Source organism: Acipenser ruthenus, chromosome 19, assembly GCF_902713425.1.
Source record: "Acipenser ruthenus chromosome 19, fAciRut3.2 maternal haplotype, whole genome shotgun sequence".
NCBI lineage: Eukaryota > Metazoa > Chordata > Actinopteri > Acipenseriformes > Acipenseridae > Acipenser > Acipenser ruthenus.
This window is the reverse complement of record NC_081207.1, coordinates 2438670-2456939: the sequence shown is the minus strand read 5'-3', so window position 1 is coordinate 2456939 and position 18270 is coordinate 2438670. Positions and strand designations below refer to the sequence as shown.

The 18270-nt window shown below is 38.7% G+C and overlaps 1 protein-coding gene across 3 annotated transcripts in view; it reads right to left on the bottom strand.

Moving 5' to 3' along the window:
- LOC117424227 (phosphoinositide 3-kinase regulatory subunit 5-like) overlaps window positions 1-17873 on the bottom strand; it is a 30965-nt gene extending 13092 nt beyond the window's left edge. Inside the window, exons 1-4 of one of the 3 annotated variants that reach the window (XM_058992324.1) lie at window positions 17756-17873; window positions 15022-15119; window positions 13795-13960; window positions 650-762 (exon numbers count right to left, since the gene is read on the bottom strand). In XM_058992324.1, the coding sequence (XP_058848307.1) occupies window positions 650-749 (100 nt within the window). In that variant the 5' untranslated portion in view covers window positions 750-762; window positions 13795-13960; window positions 15022-15119; window positions 17756-17873. Of the gene's footprint in view, window positions 1-649; window positions 763-2727; window positions 2901-13794; window positions 14253-15021; window positions 15120-17755 lie in introns of those variants that run through there. The other 2 variants (XM_058992323.1, XM_034040403.3) reach the window with 2 other exon arrangements.
- Window positions 17874-18270: the final 397 nt, after the last annotated feature.

Sequence of the window (18270 nt, the reverse complement as noted above, 5' to 3'; positions counted from 1 at the left end):
TTCCCCCTCTTGGTAAATGTTATGTGATATCAATATTGGCTTGCATTTAATATAAAAGTCATTTTTTTAGTTAATTAAATGATTATCACACTTGTAAAGATGTTACTGGAGTAACGAGATGAGTAGTAAACAAGTTATATGAATTAACGTCATGAACAGATTTTGTTAATATGTTAGTAATTTAATTGTTAACAACTTAAAAAGTACTCCTGGTGGTTGGAATCAAGCCAAGGAAAAATTCTGAGATACTAAAAGAAACTTTGTGAATTTAATGACAAACGTTTTGACTATATGTCTTCCCTCTCTGACATGACCAACGGTACCTAGTGACACTTATCCCGAATCACACCTATGCAAGGTTGTCTAATCAGAGCAAAATCAGTACATGCATGTTCATCTTAATGGGACCGTTACGTGACATTCGCACTTTATCACTTGTGAGTGAAGACCATACCACCCCTGGATAAAAAAAAATGTGAGTAAACTCATTGCAACATTCAGAGCATTGAAGAAGTTTAAACTCTTGGCATTGAATTTCTTTTAGTACTTCTAAATGTACGACGATTGACTGTTTTATAGTTAGGTATGAAAAGCCACGGATGAAGCCTTCTCGAGAAGAGAGGCACGTGACACACGGAGTCCCACCAACCTGTCCATGTGTCCATGGAGGAGGGGTCTCTGCCCAGCCCGTGAAGGCACCGCTGCAGGGCATGTTGGATCCGGTCCTCGGTGCACGAGGTGTGCTGCATCTTAAAACATCTCCTGGCAAGGAAATGGGAAACACATGTTAATCTGAATGCAGAATGCACTATATAGACATACAATACCTTGCAAACAATATGCACAGGTGTAAAATATCAAAGCATTTTACAGCAACAGGGAATCCATCTGCATTGAATCAACCACGGATAGGTTGGCTGCTACAGTCCAGGTTGAGTTCCCATAGTGCTGTACAAGGTTCCTGTGAAATCCTGTGAAATCCAGCTGATTAAATCCTCCCCTTAGCTATATATGTGAAAGGGGGTTTATACCAACAGCCGACTGCCAGTACCCATTAATGCTGGAACCAAGCAGAACTTATTACACAAGAATATGACACAGGAGAGACACCCTCTCGGTATCAGTCCTGGTTACTGCAGGGGTGTGGATCTGAGCCATTGCCCCAGGATGACAGGTCACAGATACTGTGCAAGCATTCAGACTCGGGGGCTTCTGGAATCATGCATGCTGTAGTTTGCACAAAGCACCTCCAGACCACAACACTTCCTAACCAAGCAAACATGTAAAAAAACATCTCAGAATAAACCAAAAAAAACCTTGTAAACATCACTCTTCTCAGCACTCAGACACATATTTGTAGCTTTGGGTTATATAGTTGTTTTGTTTATTTTTCCCATATAAGACCAACTTTTCCAAACAGATTTTACTGAGAGGACAATATGAGGGACTACTGTAGGGTTTGCTATATAAAGTATACCCATGCTTTCTGCTCAGTGTAGCTCAATGTTCAGCCCAGAAGGAAAGTGCTTGGGTGGATAAACCACACGCCTACACCTGCTGTCAGCAGGTAGTTTTAAAGGAAACAAGATGGTACTGTCTGCTGTTATGCCATCAGGGAAAATTAAGATAGCATCCTTTGAAAGAAAACCCAAATTACTCATTTCAGTAGTTTTGCAGCTGATGCATTAGATGTTGGCATTGATAAGTGGCGACATTACAGATGCAATCACAAGTTCCCATGCTTTAACAGGGACAGCCATTTAAGGAAATACTTCATTTCAGATGCTGATATGTCCCTTGGCTTTTAAACCATAGCCGATCCTAACCATGAGTCAACCAAGCAGCAACTGTTCGCTCATAGAAAGTGTGAAACTGACTGGACTGCACAATAACTTCCACATGACCCATGTCAACTGATTAGCCACAAACATGTGGGGTTGACTGGCTCTGAGTAAACAAACAAAAATGGAACATGCACTTCCCTCATTTTCTTGTTGTGTGGTAACTTGTTTTCATATTCTATGTACCAGACTTCATCAGAAGACGAGTAGGGATGTATTGGGAAACATGCACATTTTTAAAAATCTTTTACACTAAAAACAAATAGGCAACAGTGATTAACATTGAGAATATAGCCCTATAATATAGCAATTATACCGTAAATACACAAGCCTGCGTCTAAATGTAGCACAAACACAACAATAAATCACATTCTCTAATTAAACACTTAGATAGATTGTAACTACACAACCAGCTTTGTAATCTATGTGTTATTGCAGTGAGACACTTAATACTATTAGCAATATCAGCTACATACTGACACATTGTCCCGTATGCCTCTTCACTCAGATACAACTTTGTTGTTTTGTGCAAAGACCTGTATAGTACAAGAAATGACCAGTATACACAGAGTCCAGGTTACAGGCCAACTAGGCTTCTTCCTCATTGTATTACCAGCTTCATTATGTAGCTCTACTCCACATGAACCACACTATTGCTGTTACACTTCATGAAGCCTGGCTAGTAAATGTGTGTTGATTTACCAGAGAGGGAATGCAGTTCAACACACAACTGCCCCCTCGACACAGGCAGTGGAGGAAGAATGTCTTCCTGGATATTAAAGAAAAAGCAGGATGCGCCGGGTCTGTACAGTGGCTGGAGGACTTCTCTGTGAACTCACATAGAAAACAGATACAGAATTCGGAAAAGAAAACCTAGCAAACCAACCTGTTCTGGTGTCGTTAATTCCAAAGCTTGCAACATTAACAGTTTCATTCCGCTGCAGAGCTCAGAAGGTATGGCTGAATATGTCTCAGAACCAGACGGATTGGTACTTCCTCACATTGTTTAGATGGCAGTGCTGTCTGTGAAACAGCAGTCCTGAGATCACAGAGCATGTGGTGCACCAGCATACAGGAGCTTGTTTTTGTGCTTGTGACTGTCCAGCTGATACCAATGCATCAGATACTGTGTGGGATTTGCATGCCAAGCAATATGAAATGACGGGCCAATTTGCATTTCTTTGTTCTACAGATAAACACTAGTAAAATAATGGGGTCTATTTTTATATCAACACTCCAAGAAAATGAAAATCAGTAAATAACAGGTGAATATACATGAAGAATATTAAACATTCAAAATACACAACTAACTAATAAAATAACACAACACAGAATACAGACCCCAGAACAGCTCCAAAATAGCCAGGGTCCTTTCCCATGTTCTTACACGATTGCTGCACACGCTGCCGCTCACACCGGCAGGGAAGATGAATCAGTAATAATCCTTAATCAGAGGCAGCAGAAACAGGTGTGTGATGGACACAGGTGAAAACAACAATTATCATGAACCAGCTGACCTCAGAGTTTCATCCACAAGTCATTCATGTACAAGTCGTGTCTGATTAATTTCAGCAGCTGCACACAACACAATGCACACTTCCTTTCTAAATAAAGCCTATAGTCTATTGAGAAGCCAAAAATAAACACATAATTAATAGGTACGCCTACTTCTCGCAAGATTCACAAGAGCTTTATTTTGCTGTTTTTTTTTTTTAATCCCAAATTTATTTTCACTTTGACTCAGGTGTCCCATTACCTGTGACACAGAAAGGTGCTTCTAAAGAGAACAATTTATATTCAACTTTTCAAAGTGCACTACAACAGAAGCCTTGCTCAATCAATCTTTGTAACATTTTCTTATTTTCTAAGATTTCTTAAAACCATGATATCCTCCACAGACTTTGTAAAAAAAAAAAAAAGTGTTATTTTTCCCCTCTAATGAAAACAACAGTTCGTACCTGCAAGTTTATTATTTTAAATGAAGCTTTTCTATACACAGTCAAACCTGGTCATAATGAAACTTACTGTAAGTCGCCTTGGATAAAGGTGTCTGCTAAATAAACAAATTATAATAAAGTGAAAATCTTTGAATAGGTGATCTGCACTCTTCTATAATAACATACTCAATATGCAGGATATATAGAAATAGTAAAAACATTATTGCGTTCTACCTCTGCTGGTGTAAAACTGCTGTGAATTTTAATACAGGCGTGCAAACGTGACTCTGAACACGCTCATGTCTTTGCTCACACAGTGTTCCACAGCAGACATGTCAGTTACGATGTTAAAATGTTGCAGTATGTACAAGGCTGGTGTTGTACTATATCATTTACATAATTTCAGTATCAATGACTCTACAGTACCTTGGTCACATTCCCAAAACCACAAACAGGAAGATAAGTCCTCTGTTCCACTGAGGAAGCAGGTGCTCCAGTGATATGCTATTGTTTTAGGTCAAAAACAGGCAAGTACAGCAGGTTAGGTAACACTAAATCACTGCCAAGTGTATTTTGTGAAGTCAATATTGTTTGCCAGCTTTGATGTTCCACATAATAATGTGTGTGTATTAAAAGATCATTCACAAATTACACACCAATGCACTCTGCAAAGAAAGGAGCCCCTTCTTTGTATGAGTAATCATTTCAAATTGAGTAAAACAGAGAGCAGGATTCAACCCTGGTAGCTTAGGGATTAAGTTTTCTATCCACTGAGCTACAGCAAGCAATCTGAGCAAGACAAAGTCACTGGGTGGTATTTAGAAGAGCAGGTCAGGACCATTAATATCCTAATATTATATTTATTCAACCAGGGGATTTACCCATTGAGACCAAGGCCTCGTTTTCAAGGGGGTCCTGGAAAACAATAAAAAAAGACAATTGCAATGTATAAAAAATAATTACAATGTGCAAACAACACAATGAAAAAGTGTGTGGTTCAAACATTTGTTAATGTGTTGTGAAAGAGAAGCATTGGCAGGAGGTTCTAAGCAATTCCCCTCTTACTCCTCCTGTGCCCATTGTGTACTGTTCCGTGGACTGTAGATTATAACCTTGCATTACTATTCATGGCTAGTGAACCCAGCTCTCGTGAAGGCACTCCACCAGTGGTTTGTGAAGCAGCTTCACAATGGCATGTAAAGGGTTAAATAAGGTGGCTTACTATTGTATTCACAAACAGCGAAGCAAACAGACAAAATCAGGAAAGAAAGGCTGCTTTTAGACCCTGTGCTTCATTTCCTCTTCCTATCGTTGATCTCATCTGCTCTAACATTTCAGAATTAGGCTGCATCCCGAGGTGAGAAAACAGTTGCCATGGAGGGTAAGCATGAGAGCCCAATACATTTTCAATGCAAATCTACCTCAGCAAAACACAAGCTTACAACCAAGCCCAGCATGTCAGCCTCAGCAACCAAATGATTTCCACCGCATGCTCCACTGCACAGACCCCTTGTGATATTGACAGCATACTCTGGCATAGTTATACCATGGTGGTTATTCTGTTATTGAGTTTTAACAAAATGTGCATGCTGTTTTATCATCAAACGATGACTGAACTGTTAGAAAGATAAGAACAATCTCCCAACCCCTGGTCCTTGAGCAAAGACAGAGATCAATGAAAGAATAATAACAGAAACACATAACACAGCATAACAGCAAGCAAAATGTGCTCTTGTTTCAGGATCAATGTATAAAACATCTATAAACGTGTAATTAATTGGTTTTAATTACAATACCGTATTAATCACACCTAGAGTAAACAGTGTGCAGCTTGTCATTTAATGTTATAAACCTATATATTATAAGGCTTCTTGTCAATGCCCTAGTCCCACATTCTTCTAACACTCTATAGCTATAGCCTGTTATTATTATGATCAGTAATGCATGTTCCGAGATGCTTGATTGATTGTATTGCTGTCCTACCTATACCTTTCTAAGCACATCAATGGGCTACAGAGGGTCTGACTTTGCTTGGATTAAGACCCAATTTAACAGCAGCACTTTTAACTCAGAACAGCTCATCTGAATCTGGTGCAACGGTTACACCAGTCTTGTCTGTTTATAGCTAGATTCCTCATCCATTTTTAAATAAGATGATTTATTTCAAGAGGGTTTATATATATATATATATATATATATATATATATATAATTTCCTGTTTGTAGAACATGAAAGATAGATACCCATCTATCTTAAAATTTAAGAAATACCACACAGAGCAAATGTATTATTTGGGGCAGGGGTCAGGTTTCACTTTGGGGTGCCGGCAAGCTTAAACGTGATTCTTTATGGAGGCTAGAGGGGTGAATCTGAGTGAAAAACAAAGTGATCCAAAATCTGTTGACTGACTGTTTACTGTAATTGAACTTCAAATAAAGGGTAGTTGCATATCAATTAAACCCTTATTGTCTCCCTTCAGTCGCTGCATGCATAATTGTACCATGTGAAGTTTCCTATCCATGTATCTATTTTATAATCCGTTTATGTTTCTTTCAAAGTTATGCAAAGCAGCTACTCAAACTTCATAGAGTTCACACAAACTGTTTTAAAATTTCAAAAAATGAAATAAAAAACTCATGACCGAAGGGGTTATGCCAGAAAATGGGATATCTTTGCCTGATGTGGCACTCTGTAGCATTTTAACTTGTTTAATTTAAGGGACTGGTGCTAAAATTTCAAAGACGCTGTAGTATGTAACCCTCGATGAGTACTGATGTAGAAGCTAAAAGAATGCACACCTTCCAGCAATGCCTACATTTGTGGTGACCTGTTTCGCTAACCTGTCATATAAAAATTGAAGGCAGTAAACTGTGGTATACTGTAGTAGATACTGCAAACCTGCAGAATGCAGGCGTATTGCCATATTTACTACAGTATTGCACAATTTCTGTACATTTTGAAATCAGTAATTCAGGAGGTATGGCTTGCTTAGAACCGCAGTATATTACAATAAATGAAATTTGATTGCATCTCACAGAGGTTTACGACAGTCACATGTATTATATCTCTTGAGGACCCTCTCAGTGTTGACTCACTCCAGTGTGGAAATCCCCACAGGTCAAATAACTAAATGAATGAGCGACATGTTAAAGATATGTTCATACACAAGCTGTGAGATCTTATAGGACTTTCCTGTAGGATATCTATTTTATATTAAATACAGACTATACTGTAGTACATTTGTATAAGGGTAGTTCAGTTATCTGGAAATGTATGTTTTTAGTCAGTCAAATCACATACCTGCATATTCTGTTGCACAACAAAGGAAAATAATGATGCCCTTTCACCTATGGTTTGGGAAAGTTAGAAAGTTTTGCAGCGGTACATGGTTAGGTAGGTGATACCGGCTGCTCGCTGCTTAATGACTGCTCATAGTTTCACTTTGATGACCATGATTACCTAGATCAAAACCTCCCCATGGTGCTGTTTATAGGGAACAAAGGTCTGGCCAGCATTGCTAAAAAATATATCTCACCCTCCTACAAGAGCAACCAAATTCTTTGATTCCTTTTCATGTAGACATTGCTTCTACATCCTGAAAGATGAATAGTGTTGCTAAGCAGCAAAAACAAACAACAGTGAAAAGTGAGTGTCTTAGGTGATAACGATTTGTACAAACCAGCTTCCTTATCATCATTATATTTATTTACAAAAAGAAACGCCTGCCCTCAACCTGAATAAACATACGGAGTGCTGTACTTGAGCTACACATCATCATCAGATACATATGACATTTGTCTGGGCTGCTGTGGCATTTTGCGTAAAGGGACAAACAGTTCCCGAGTTTTCCTCTCACAGTGGGGTTTTTCCTCTTTTCGCTTTCCCCAGAACCACATTTAATCATTTTTTAAGGGGGCTTTAACTTTGCTTTAGGGACCCTGCACGTCTTTGGAAGTGAGGTCATTGGTCTAAAATAAGAAGCTAATAAGCTAATTTGTAGTCACAGTAAAAGTTTGTGCATTAAGAAACGGACGGAGTGTATTACATGTGATGTAAAGATCCGGTCTCCGTGAATTGGAATTGTCAAGTTGACCTAAAAAAAAAAGAATCATATTGAAACTGATAAAACCACAAGGTGCCACACCTTCACTTCTTAAAGATTAAAGACCTGATTGTTTTCATGAAACATCTGGAAACTCATAATCATCAAACCACCCATATTTCTAGTTGCATTGTTTAAGTTGTTTTTGCAACCCTTTGTTCCACAAACAGCCGTTTAAATTTTATTTTTATTTTATTTGTTTATTTAGCAGACGCCTTTATCCAAGGCGACTTACAGAGACTAGGGTGTGTGAACTATGCATCAGATGCAGAGTCACTTACAATTACGTCTCACCTGAAAGACGGAGCACAAGGAGGTTAAGTGACTTGCTCAGGGTCACACAGTGAGTCAGTGGCTGAGGTGGGATTTGAACTGGGGACCTCCTGGTTACAAGCCCTTTTCTTTAACCACTGGACCACACTGCCTCCTTAAGAAAGCCTTAAGCTTGCCCTGGGCACCTTGCTCTCCGTTTGATCCACAAATCAATTTCACCATGTGATCCTAGCGTAACACTTTACATGAACTCTCTCTCTAATCACTGAGTTATTATACTGTACTAGCACATAGTAAGTGCAGTGTAACAACACAATCACATGCGTAAATAAAGTGTAGTCACAATGATGGTAGAAGGTGACCACAAAATGAAACATGTAGCCGCATTGTTACTACACAACCAGCTGTACAATTTTAGGACTAGTAAGGTGTAAACCAGGGTCATTAGGAGACACTAAATATAAGGGATTACTAGTTCCAGATTTAATTATTGGCGTTATCGCAGTCCTTTTTCGTTTTTTGTTTTGTTTAATTTGACTCTGGCCCCTGCACTGTCTGGAAACTATTTACCTTCATAAAAGTAATCGAAGTGTAAAAGCTTGAAGGGTTGTCTTCCGAGTGAAGTGTTAAAGAGTTGTCTGACACTTTTGATTCCTACATGTTAAAAAAAACAGCTTTGCTTCCTAATGCTGCCTCTCAATCTCTTTATGTTTGTGCTTAAATCCTGCAAGTCCGCCCTGCCCTGCAGAGCGTGTAGCTTTTCTGAAATCTGCAACACTTTGATATTCAGTATTAGTTAGATAGCATGCACCAGCTAGGTTGCAGAGCAGGATAAGAACAGGGTTAAAAGCACCAGTTTCAATGCCCTGTTTTTGTCAATTATAACCACATCGTTAAGTCAGACATCCTGCAGAATTGTCTGTGTTGGGTGTCTGAATTGTTTTTCTATCAATAAACTTAGAGAACAAAACTCTCTTATACGTTTCTGTAATTCTATCAGCTTATATGGTTTTATTCATTCAAGTAAAGCAAGACTCAGCAACTTTGATATCTATTTCCAGATTTACTATAATTGTCTCAATATTTTTAGCCATGTCGATGCTGTTTAGTTTTGTACAGTGTTATGACAAAACACCTCTATAATATAACTTCTTCTTGTGTATAATATCCAGCTCTGTGATGGACTCCCAATACTAGACTGTACAACATTGAGGCCAACACTCTCTACACACATTAAACATTACTCATTGTACAAATAGTCCTGCTGGATGAGGATCTGTTTAAAAGAAACAAAGATCTGTGTCAACAACCGATATCGTGACTCTAGTCTGTGGAACACAAGCTTCCTTTCAGAGTCATTTTCCCCAAATAGGGTCACACTTCCACATTTTCTTAAACCAAACCTTAGGCACAAAGTCAAAAAGACAAGTTCAGTTTAAGTCAAAAGTGTGAAATGTGGATCTAGAATGAAGACGAAAGAAGCTACAGAAATCTCTGTGGATCTCTGGTTTAGAAACCTCTGAACATGACTTTATCTTGCACGCAACTTTCAAGTCCGCAAATCGCTGCACAAAAACAAGCTTGGCCAAAGTTATTGTATTTTGCTTCGAACCCGCACTTTGACATCTAACTTTTATTCTTACTTCTGCATTTTGTATGAATAACATTTCAGTCAAACTCTTCTAGTCTTTTTTAAAAAGGAGAAATAACCCGGCCAAGGAGGAAGCCATTTTGGAAATTGCTTCCTTTAAAACCAATGAGATCATCTTGTTAGAATATAAAGAAAAAAAGCTGCTTTAACATGCAACAGTAAAGCAAAGCCTTTTAGACTAGGGCTGTCCAACAGATATCCCTGGAGCCATGCATTGATCTCTGCAATATGTCTTTTGATTTAGAGGAGATGGGTAGACAATCTATAGGTTCAAGTAGAAGCCATCAGAAAGCAAAACACAAACAATGTGTTGCGTTGAAACATGAACCCTGTTTAAAGAGAACACATATACAGTAGTGGCGTAAAAAGGTTTTTTTTTCTTTCTATAAGATCTCCCTGATAATGGCTCTTTTAGGCAACAAGGATGGATTAAGAATTTAGAGTGGCCAAATATTTTACTCCCGATTTTCTCCCCAATTTAGAATGGCCAATTATTTTTTCCCGTCACCGCAGCAATTCCCCACACAGCTCAGGAGAACTGAAGGTTCAGTGGGTGTCCTCCAATCCCACGACCGAGCCTCAGGAATCCGAGAGCGGATGTCCGAGAGAAAGCTACCGGCCTCTGGACAAAGGCCAGCCCTGCAGGTGTCCACCCTAGCTCACAAGGCGCCTGGCCAGTAGAGGATCAATAGTGCCAGAGCCAATGAGACACTCCCTCCGGAATTCCCGGTGAAGACCAGCGTCTTTGCACAGCCAGGACGCAAACCTGCTCTACCATGTATGACTCACCCTGCACACCATGCCAGATCAACAGTAAATACCGTCACCGTAAAACGTGTTCTTCCCCCTTTCCATTTTTCATTTTATTTAGACCCCACTGCATGCAGAAATCAAGTCGCTGCTGTCAAAAAAGCCATCCACATACAACACAGTAAAGGTAATCTCATCTAAGTGGAGTGCCAATCTAAAATCTCAGGGAAAACCAACTATTTTTTTTTTTACACTTCCTCCGCTAACTGTTTGACTGCAATAACAGAAAGTTTGTGTCCTTCACACAATGACTCACCTCTGACACAGAGAATATTGTAACAATGGACAACTTTACTTGGTTCCCTATCTGATGGCGTCACTATCAGAAACATGAACCGAGGTCAGCCCTCATAACTGTCTAGTCTTTCCTGCTTTATAAGGGTCGTCTTATGCCACAAAATGTGGCTTTGTTGTAATGGCTTGGCATCTCAGCCCATTGAATTGGATGGAGAGGCAGGGTCTAGAGACGAAACAGTAACCTCGCGGTTCATAAGACAAACATCTTCCCATTCAACCAACGAGCAAGCTGAGCAAGGTGTCTTCAGTGTGTGGTTCACTGTGGCAGGAGCCTGAATCTATTTAGCCCAGAACAAAGACGAATTGGGGGGGGGGGGGCAGTGAAAAGTAGAAGGACCTTGAACAGAGGGTTCTTTAAAAGCAATAAAACAGAGGCAACAGTAAGTGTAAGCTGCCTCATTATTCACTCTGTGTTTCTTTGTAACAGTTCCCTACTTCATATAAAGCCTCAACATTAAGATCTGTCCCAGATTACAGAGTAAAGTCTGAATCATTGCAGTACTGCTGTTGAAGGGATAGCCCCGCCTGAGCACCTGCTAGTTCCTATAGGCCCAGAGATCGCCTAGTGTGTCATGATTCATGACTCCAGAAGTATTCTGTTGCCATAACCACCAACCTTACCGCAAGAGAGCGGCTTACGTCAAAAGACGTGTGCATGAAGTACATGTACTTGCAAAATATGAGGAAATATGAAGAAGAAAAATGAACGTATGCTACCCTTGTATCTGGATAACATCGCTTCAGTGTAGGGGTGGCAGCTTAATTAGCTTTGATTTCATAAGCAATTGTGTACGTGATTCATAAATGTACATACATCAAACCTGTGCATATGCGGTATGAACATATTGCCAATAAATTACAAAACCCCACCTCATACAGCTGATCTACACGATTACAATGGGGTTCTTCAAGGGATAACATATTTGGGCTTTAAAATGACATCACAAGATTCCTTAAAGCTTATATCACATGTTAATAGACAGATTTAAACAAGACTTGAAGAGATGGGAACTTCTACACTTATCACGTATTGGGAGAGTAAATTTGATTAAAATGGTTAAAATGTTTAAAATGTACCCAGATTTATTTTTCTATTTAAAAACATCCCATGTTTACCTAGCAAAACAATATTTCTTTTTCTAAAAAAAGAAATATTCCACTCTTATATTACCTTGGAAAAGTCCGAAATATGTAGACATGAGTACAAAATGAGGACACTGTCAGTAACAAACAAAATCGATTGCAGAATGATCTCCAGGTGTTCACTTGCAACCAAGATGAAGTCAGAAAAACTATACTTAACAAAAACAGAGTGAAACAGAGTGAATGAGCACCATCAGGATGTACCAGGAGATTGGATGCCGTGGAGGTGATTAAAACAGACCCGAACAGCATGGCTAATATGAAGAATACCCAGATTGGTGTAAAAAAAACCCCGGGATCAGATAAAGGGGCTCTCTGATTATAAGAGGCTTTACTGTGATTAATAATAATAAATGAAGGTCACCAAAGTAATGTACAGTCATAGGCCGGCAATGCGTTGGCTAAATACTGTAACCCCTTGGCCTAATCTGCACTGTTGTTTCACTAATGCATGTGGGTTTTCTCAGATGTGCTTGTAAAGTGCAGCATGTGAATGACTAACTGTAAACACAGCCTTCTCACTCAGGACCCTCTCTTGTGAGGTGCGGTCTTGAACACTTTGTTTGACATCCCTTTAGTGGCAGTGTGACTTCACAGTAACTGCAATTCAATTCACACAGCGCTGTCAGGATTAAATTTGTTCATATTAAACTGCGGTGGTGCTATCCTGAGCAGACACAGAGTCACTTCCATAAACAGGATTTGAAATGATCGCGTGCTTCTTATTCAACGTGATGACTGAAAGAATTCAGAGAGAGACTGTGTTAGCTCTGTGTAATCACACGACTATTAACAGAAATTCAAGGGACTGCTAACAAAGGGTTTAAAATCAATGCATTTAATGTGTATCAGCTTTAGACAGAATTCCCCACTTCCTCAGTTTCATGGGCATATCATTTGAATGTCATATATGACACCGTCATTATTTAATGTGAATATAAGATACACTTTTTAACACAGCAAACTAAAATATCATGCCATATCATTGCAGCACAGTGGTCCACCACTACGGATCCTCTAAGCTCTAACTTTAATTCAGACTATGCAGAGAATACATTGCTCTAGATTGCTCTGACATGCTGATATACCAATTTGAGTGAGACTGTCCTACAGCACAGGAAGCGATTGGATATCCGGAGGCAACAGTTTAAAATCTCAATTGTAATAAAAAATCTGCATAAAAATGCAAAAACAAAAAATGATAAGCAATGATGTTGCTAGTACAAATAAGAGATAAGAAGCATTATTTTAAAGCCTTCAATGTCACTCTATTTAAATACATTATAAATTTACACCCCCTGCAAATTTACTGCGAGTCATTCTGTTGGGAAGCCCTACCAAGAAGGCTGGTCTGCACTCACATCCATTTATTAGAAGACACTACTGGCTACTACTGTAGGTATGGCAGACACGCTGTTGTATTTATGTTAGTTTAAGAATCTCTTATAAAAATACACATGGTGTACATACATGTACTATGAATAATGACATTCAATGACTATTAATAATGATAACGAGGAGCTATAACAATACTGTGTTATAGACTATGTGATATAAGATATATAATTATCTATAACATGGAGTTGTAGCATTGCAGTAAACTAATGAATATATCACCAGAGAGGTTTGTTAAAAGATGTCTTTAAAAGCTCAAGAGCCTAATGGCCTTGATACAGCTGCTCCTCAGATACAGACACTGTCTAAAGAGAAAGCTCTGCATCACAGTAGCATGTGTCTTACCTGGGACTCTAAAGGCTTTATTGCATAGTCCATCTCCTTTTCCACCAGTTCACTCCGCTGTGTGCCAAGTCCAGAGATCTCTGTTACGCCTGTGCAGGGGGTATCAGGCTCTGCTGAAGTAACCACATCCTTCACTGATGAACGGTGTACCTCGAAGAAAAACAAACTGTTTGAGTTTCACAAAGTGTCTCGTCTGCTGGGCTTCTGAACTGCAAACAGGAACTGAATGAAAGGTACAGGACAGGCTAGAAAAAGGAAGGCAGTGTCTGTGTTGAAAAGGGGTGGGGCTTACCAGCAGTTGCATCACTTAAAAGGAACTACTGTAGCAAGCCTTGAGATCTCTCGCTTCCTTCAATTGCCTTGGTGCTAGTTGTGTTTATTTCTTAAATATTATACTAGTATAAGTATTTTACAATAAAGTACAGTGAAAGTACAATAAACCATGTTAGCATTGCAGAGAGCTTTGCTAAATCATAGTTATAAACCTGGCAAACCATGGCAAGCTATAGTAAGAGCAGCAGTGTGGAGTAGTGGTTAGGGCTCTGGACTCTTGACTGGAGGGTCATGGGTTCAATCCCAGGTGGGAGACACTGCTGCTGTACCCTTGAGCAAGGTACTTTACCTAGATTGCTCCAGTAAAAAAAAAAAAAACTGTATAAATAGGTAATTATATTTAAAAATAATGTGATATCTTGTAACAATTGTAAGTCGCCCTGGATAAGGGTGTCTGCTAAGAAATATATAATAATAATAATAAATGTATTAGTATATCCATGGGAAAAATACTAAGAAGAAATACTGTTGTAAACTTTTATAAGGACAGGTCTGCAGTATTGAAAGAGTTAAAAAAAAATCATGAGCTATCTAACATCCACATCTTAACCCTTACATAGCACATTGTGCACTCCTTACAAAGTTAATTTGCAATGCAGCATTACTTGGTAACTACTTAGTAACTGGTGTTTCCATTTAAGCCAAAACTCAGTTTCAGCTGTAGTGTAGACATTATTTTTTTTTTGTGGATGAGCTAAAGCAGCTGATTCATCAGACCTGGTGATAGAATCTCTGACTCTTCATTAGACCCCCTAGTGTATAAGGAACCCCATTGTGAAGTCAATAGTGCGTGCCCTTCATACAAAAACAAAATGTAAACTCCAGAATATACAAATATCAAATGGAAATGGCAGGCAAATGCAGTTGTTGTTTTGAACCTTGAGTTTCACTTACTTGTTTGTTTATTGCAGTCTCACGCAGAACCTCCGCTAGCGGTTAGATCTGGCTCTGTTCCTCTTTTAGCAGTGTTGCTAGGACACAAATTCAGCTTCCTGAAAAAAGTGGGTATCATTCATTTGCCTAACATTTGCATAGCCTCTATGTGTGAAGTGAACTTTATTTTTCTTTTCTACAGTATATATATATATATATATATACCACATTTTGTATTTTGATTTGCCCTCGGAAGATAATGTATTACATTGATAATATAATTACAATAGTGAAAAATAGTTTAATTTCCACATTCATTCATGCATATTGTGAAGCACATACAGTGTTTTCGTGTTTCTATTATTTCTGTTGCAATGTCACAGAATACAATTCAACAATAAGAATCTAACGCCTACACATCAAGAGCAGACCGTGTGTACAATTCCCTGCTTTTCTAAACTACTGTTTTAAGATTTCTCTGCTTGTTGGGAGTTGGAAGCGTACAAAGTTTTACAGCAGCAGCCTACTTAACAGAAAAATCAGACACATTTTTAGACCAGATTGTCTTGTTATATCCCCAGAGTTTTAAAAACTCTAATATATGTATACTATCTACTAAAGTTAACTTTATATAGTCTGGTTCACGCATGACCAAAAGAGATACAGAAAGTGGACTCTCTAAGCATGCACGGACAATGCTGATTTTGTTAAGATCAGAGATATTTGCTAGAAATCCGATTTTTTTAAATGGAAGATGTCAGTACTAGTGGCACTTTTACTGTCACCAAGGAAGCTGATTTCACTGATGCATGTGTTATGTAGATTTGACTAAATACGTTTAGTATTGCCTTATTACTGATGTTTGCATTCCCTGTGTTTAATGCCTGTAAATGCTTTATCACAGCTAAAAGTTCATTGAATTAGGTCTTGAGAATAAATGCTAGGACTCAACACTGACAAACGCATGTTTTTCAGCTAGACAAGCAAATGTGTACCTCTGAATGTATGACTGAGTGCCTGAGGTTATGGGTCAGGAGACCAGCGTTCAAGACAACGGAGGCAGGACATACAGCACTCATAAAAACAAATACCTGTGGGCATGCTCTGCAGTGGCCACGTAACAGTGGTGAGCTGAAGACTTTATATGGGGACTGATTAATGTTTCAGAAACAGCTATACACTACCAGTAATAGTCTGTTTCCAATAATACACTGGCTAATAATTATAAATGCTCATCCCATTTTAAGTCACCACATTTCTGGTCAACACAGTTCTGCTAAAGGATTCCAAATGATCTTAGATCAGTTATTCTGATGTGAAACAACTTGCCAACAGCATGAAATCCATGTGTGAGTTAGGGCACAGTTATATCTATTAAACATTTAATCCCTGCACCACACAAACAGCAGAACATTGCCATCTGGTGTCAGAATGTGTATAAGCACATGCTGCACCAAACAAAAAAGGGACAGGCTGCATGAGTTTAGCACATCTGCAGCAGAGGGCAGTAACTGGATGCTACAGCTTGCAGAAGTGCAGATGGGAAGCTAAGATGCTGTTAAATAGCAAGTGAGACTACAGGGTTTAGATAGTCTAAAATATTGCTCTTAAGTTGATGTTTTATCCCCAGGAGGATGGGTTGAGCTGCTTTTTTTAATGATGTATTTCATAGAATTTAAAAAATAGTTACCAATAAGAAATAGGCAAACTAATGATTTGGCAAATGCCGTCATCAGTGCAGTAAGTTGAGTCACTTGTATTGTTAAAAGGGAATCAATTCTGGGTGGTAAGAGCCAGTGACTGCATTGATTTTCTATTTGTCTGGGATGCAGTGATGATGCTGTCTGTCATAACTATAGTCTTCACTTCTGATTAATGTTACTAGACTCACTTTCGAATATCACAGCTCAGACGTGTTGGAGACGGAGAGATGACTAGTAGCCCCATGCACGGACTCTGGAATCGCTCTCTTAAATGTCACAGGATGTGTCATTAATAAAGATCTCTTTTTCACCACAGACCTGAACGGAAAATACCAAGCGGTGAAGCTTAAAACAGTGAGGGATGGAATGCGTCATTTTACAGGACGAAGCGGTGATCAAAGAACCAATGAGGACAAAATGAAGTCAACCACAAACTTGTCAATGTCGAAAGATGTATCCTAAATAAAAAAATTAAAAATGTGGAAATCAAATGGTCTGCTTAGCAAAACAAATGACCAAAAAAAAAAAAAAAATTATTTGAAAGTTTGCTTTTTAACCGGTTAAGGATCCATTATAAATAATTAATAACACATCTAGAATCGTCTTATAAGCGCTGGTATGAACAATTTTAGATCATTAATAACAACCAGCTGTAACAGAACAAACATTTAAATAAAGTTTATTTAAAACATGGCTTGTTCCTTGTTTATAATATTTAAATTAAAGTCAAATGCATTGGACCCATATTGTTTTATGTGCATCTCCAGATCTGCAAACAATTAAATTAAATGAAGTTGATCTGATGAGGCTATGGCACTTATAATGCTGTGTGGAGCCCTGCAATTAAAATTAGAAATAAGCTTTGCATTCACTTCTCTGATCTGCAATTCAAATTCTATAACCCTGTGCAAAGTGGTACATTTGTGAGAGAGAACACAAACCCTGATTAACTGATACTTTGTTTACACACAGATGCTGCATTTGAACTTCTCCACTGAACCTAATCCATTGTAATTAAACATTTGTCAGGGATTACAGCAGCCTGGGCTTACCCCCCAGTCCATACAGGGATGTATATTGGCTGTAGCTCATAAAGATGGAACCCAGGATTCAGAGCACAGAGCAGGTGAATGTGATGTCTATCATGTTGCTGCAGCTGCTGTTGTTCAAACTGAGATTCATCAGGGGCTTTATTGGGTCTAAATGCTCTTTTATAATTTGCAGGTCTCTGACGATATTCTATAAAGGGCAAACCTTAAGCCAATGAAAATTAACTGCATTTATTTGCATGCAGTGATATCAGGTGGCCGAATGTGGTGGTTAATGACAAGCAAATTCCAATCTAAATTGCTTGCCCCCCCTACATATTCGCACATTTCAAAGGAAACTTTATTTTTTCAACAAGAAATCCACAAGATTTCAACCTGATTAAATTACCCTTGTTATTCCTAGGGACATTCCTGATTTCTTATTCTTATTTCCACATCGTTGTGGATGCCTGTGCCTCAATTTGGCCAACCGAGAGAGATTTTTCTTATGATGGTAGCCTTTCTGACCAGCCAGTCTG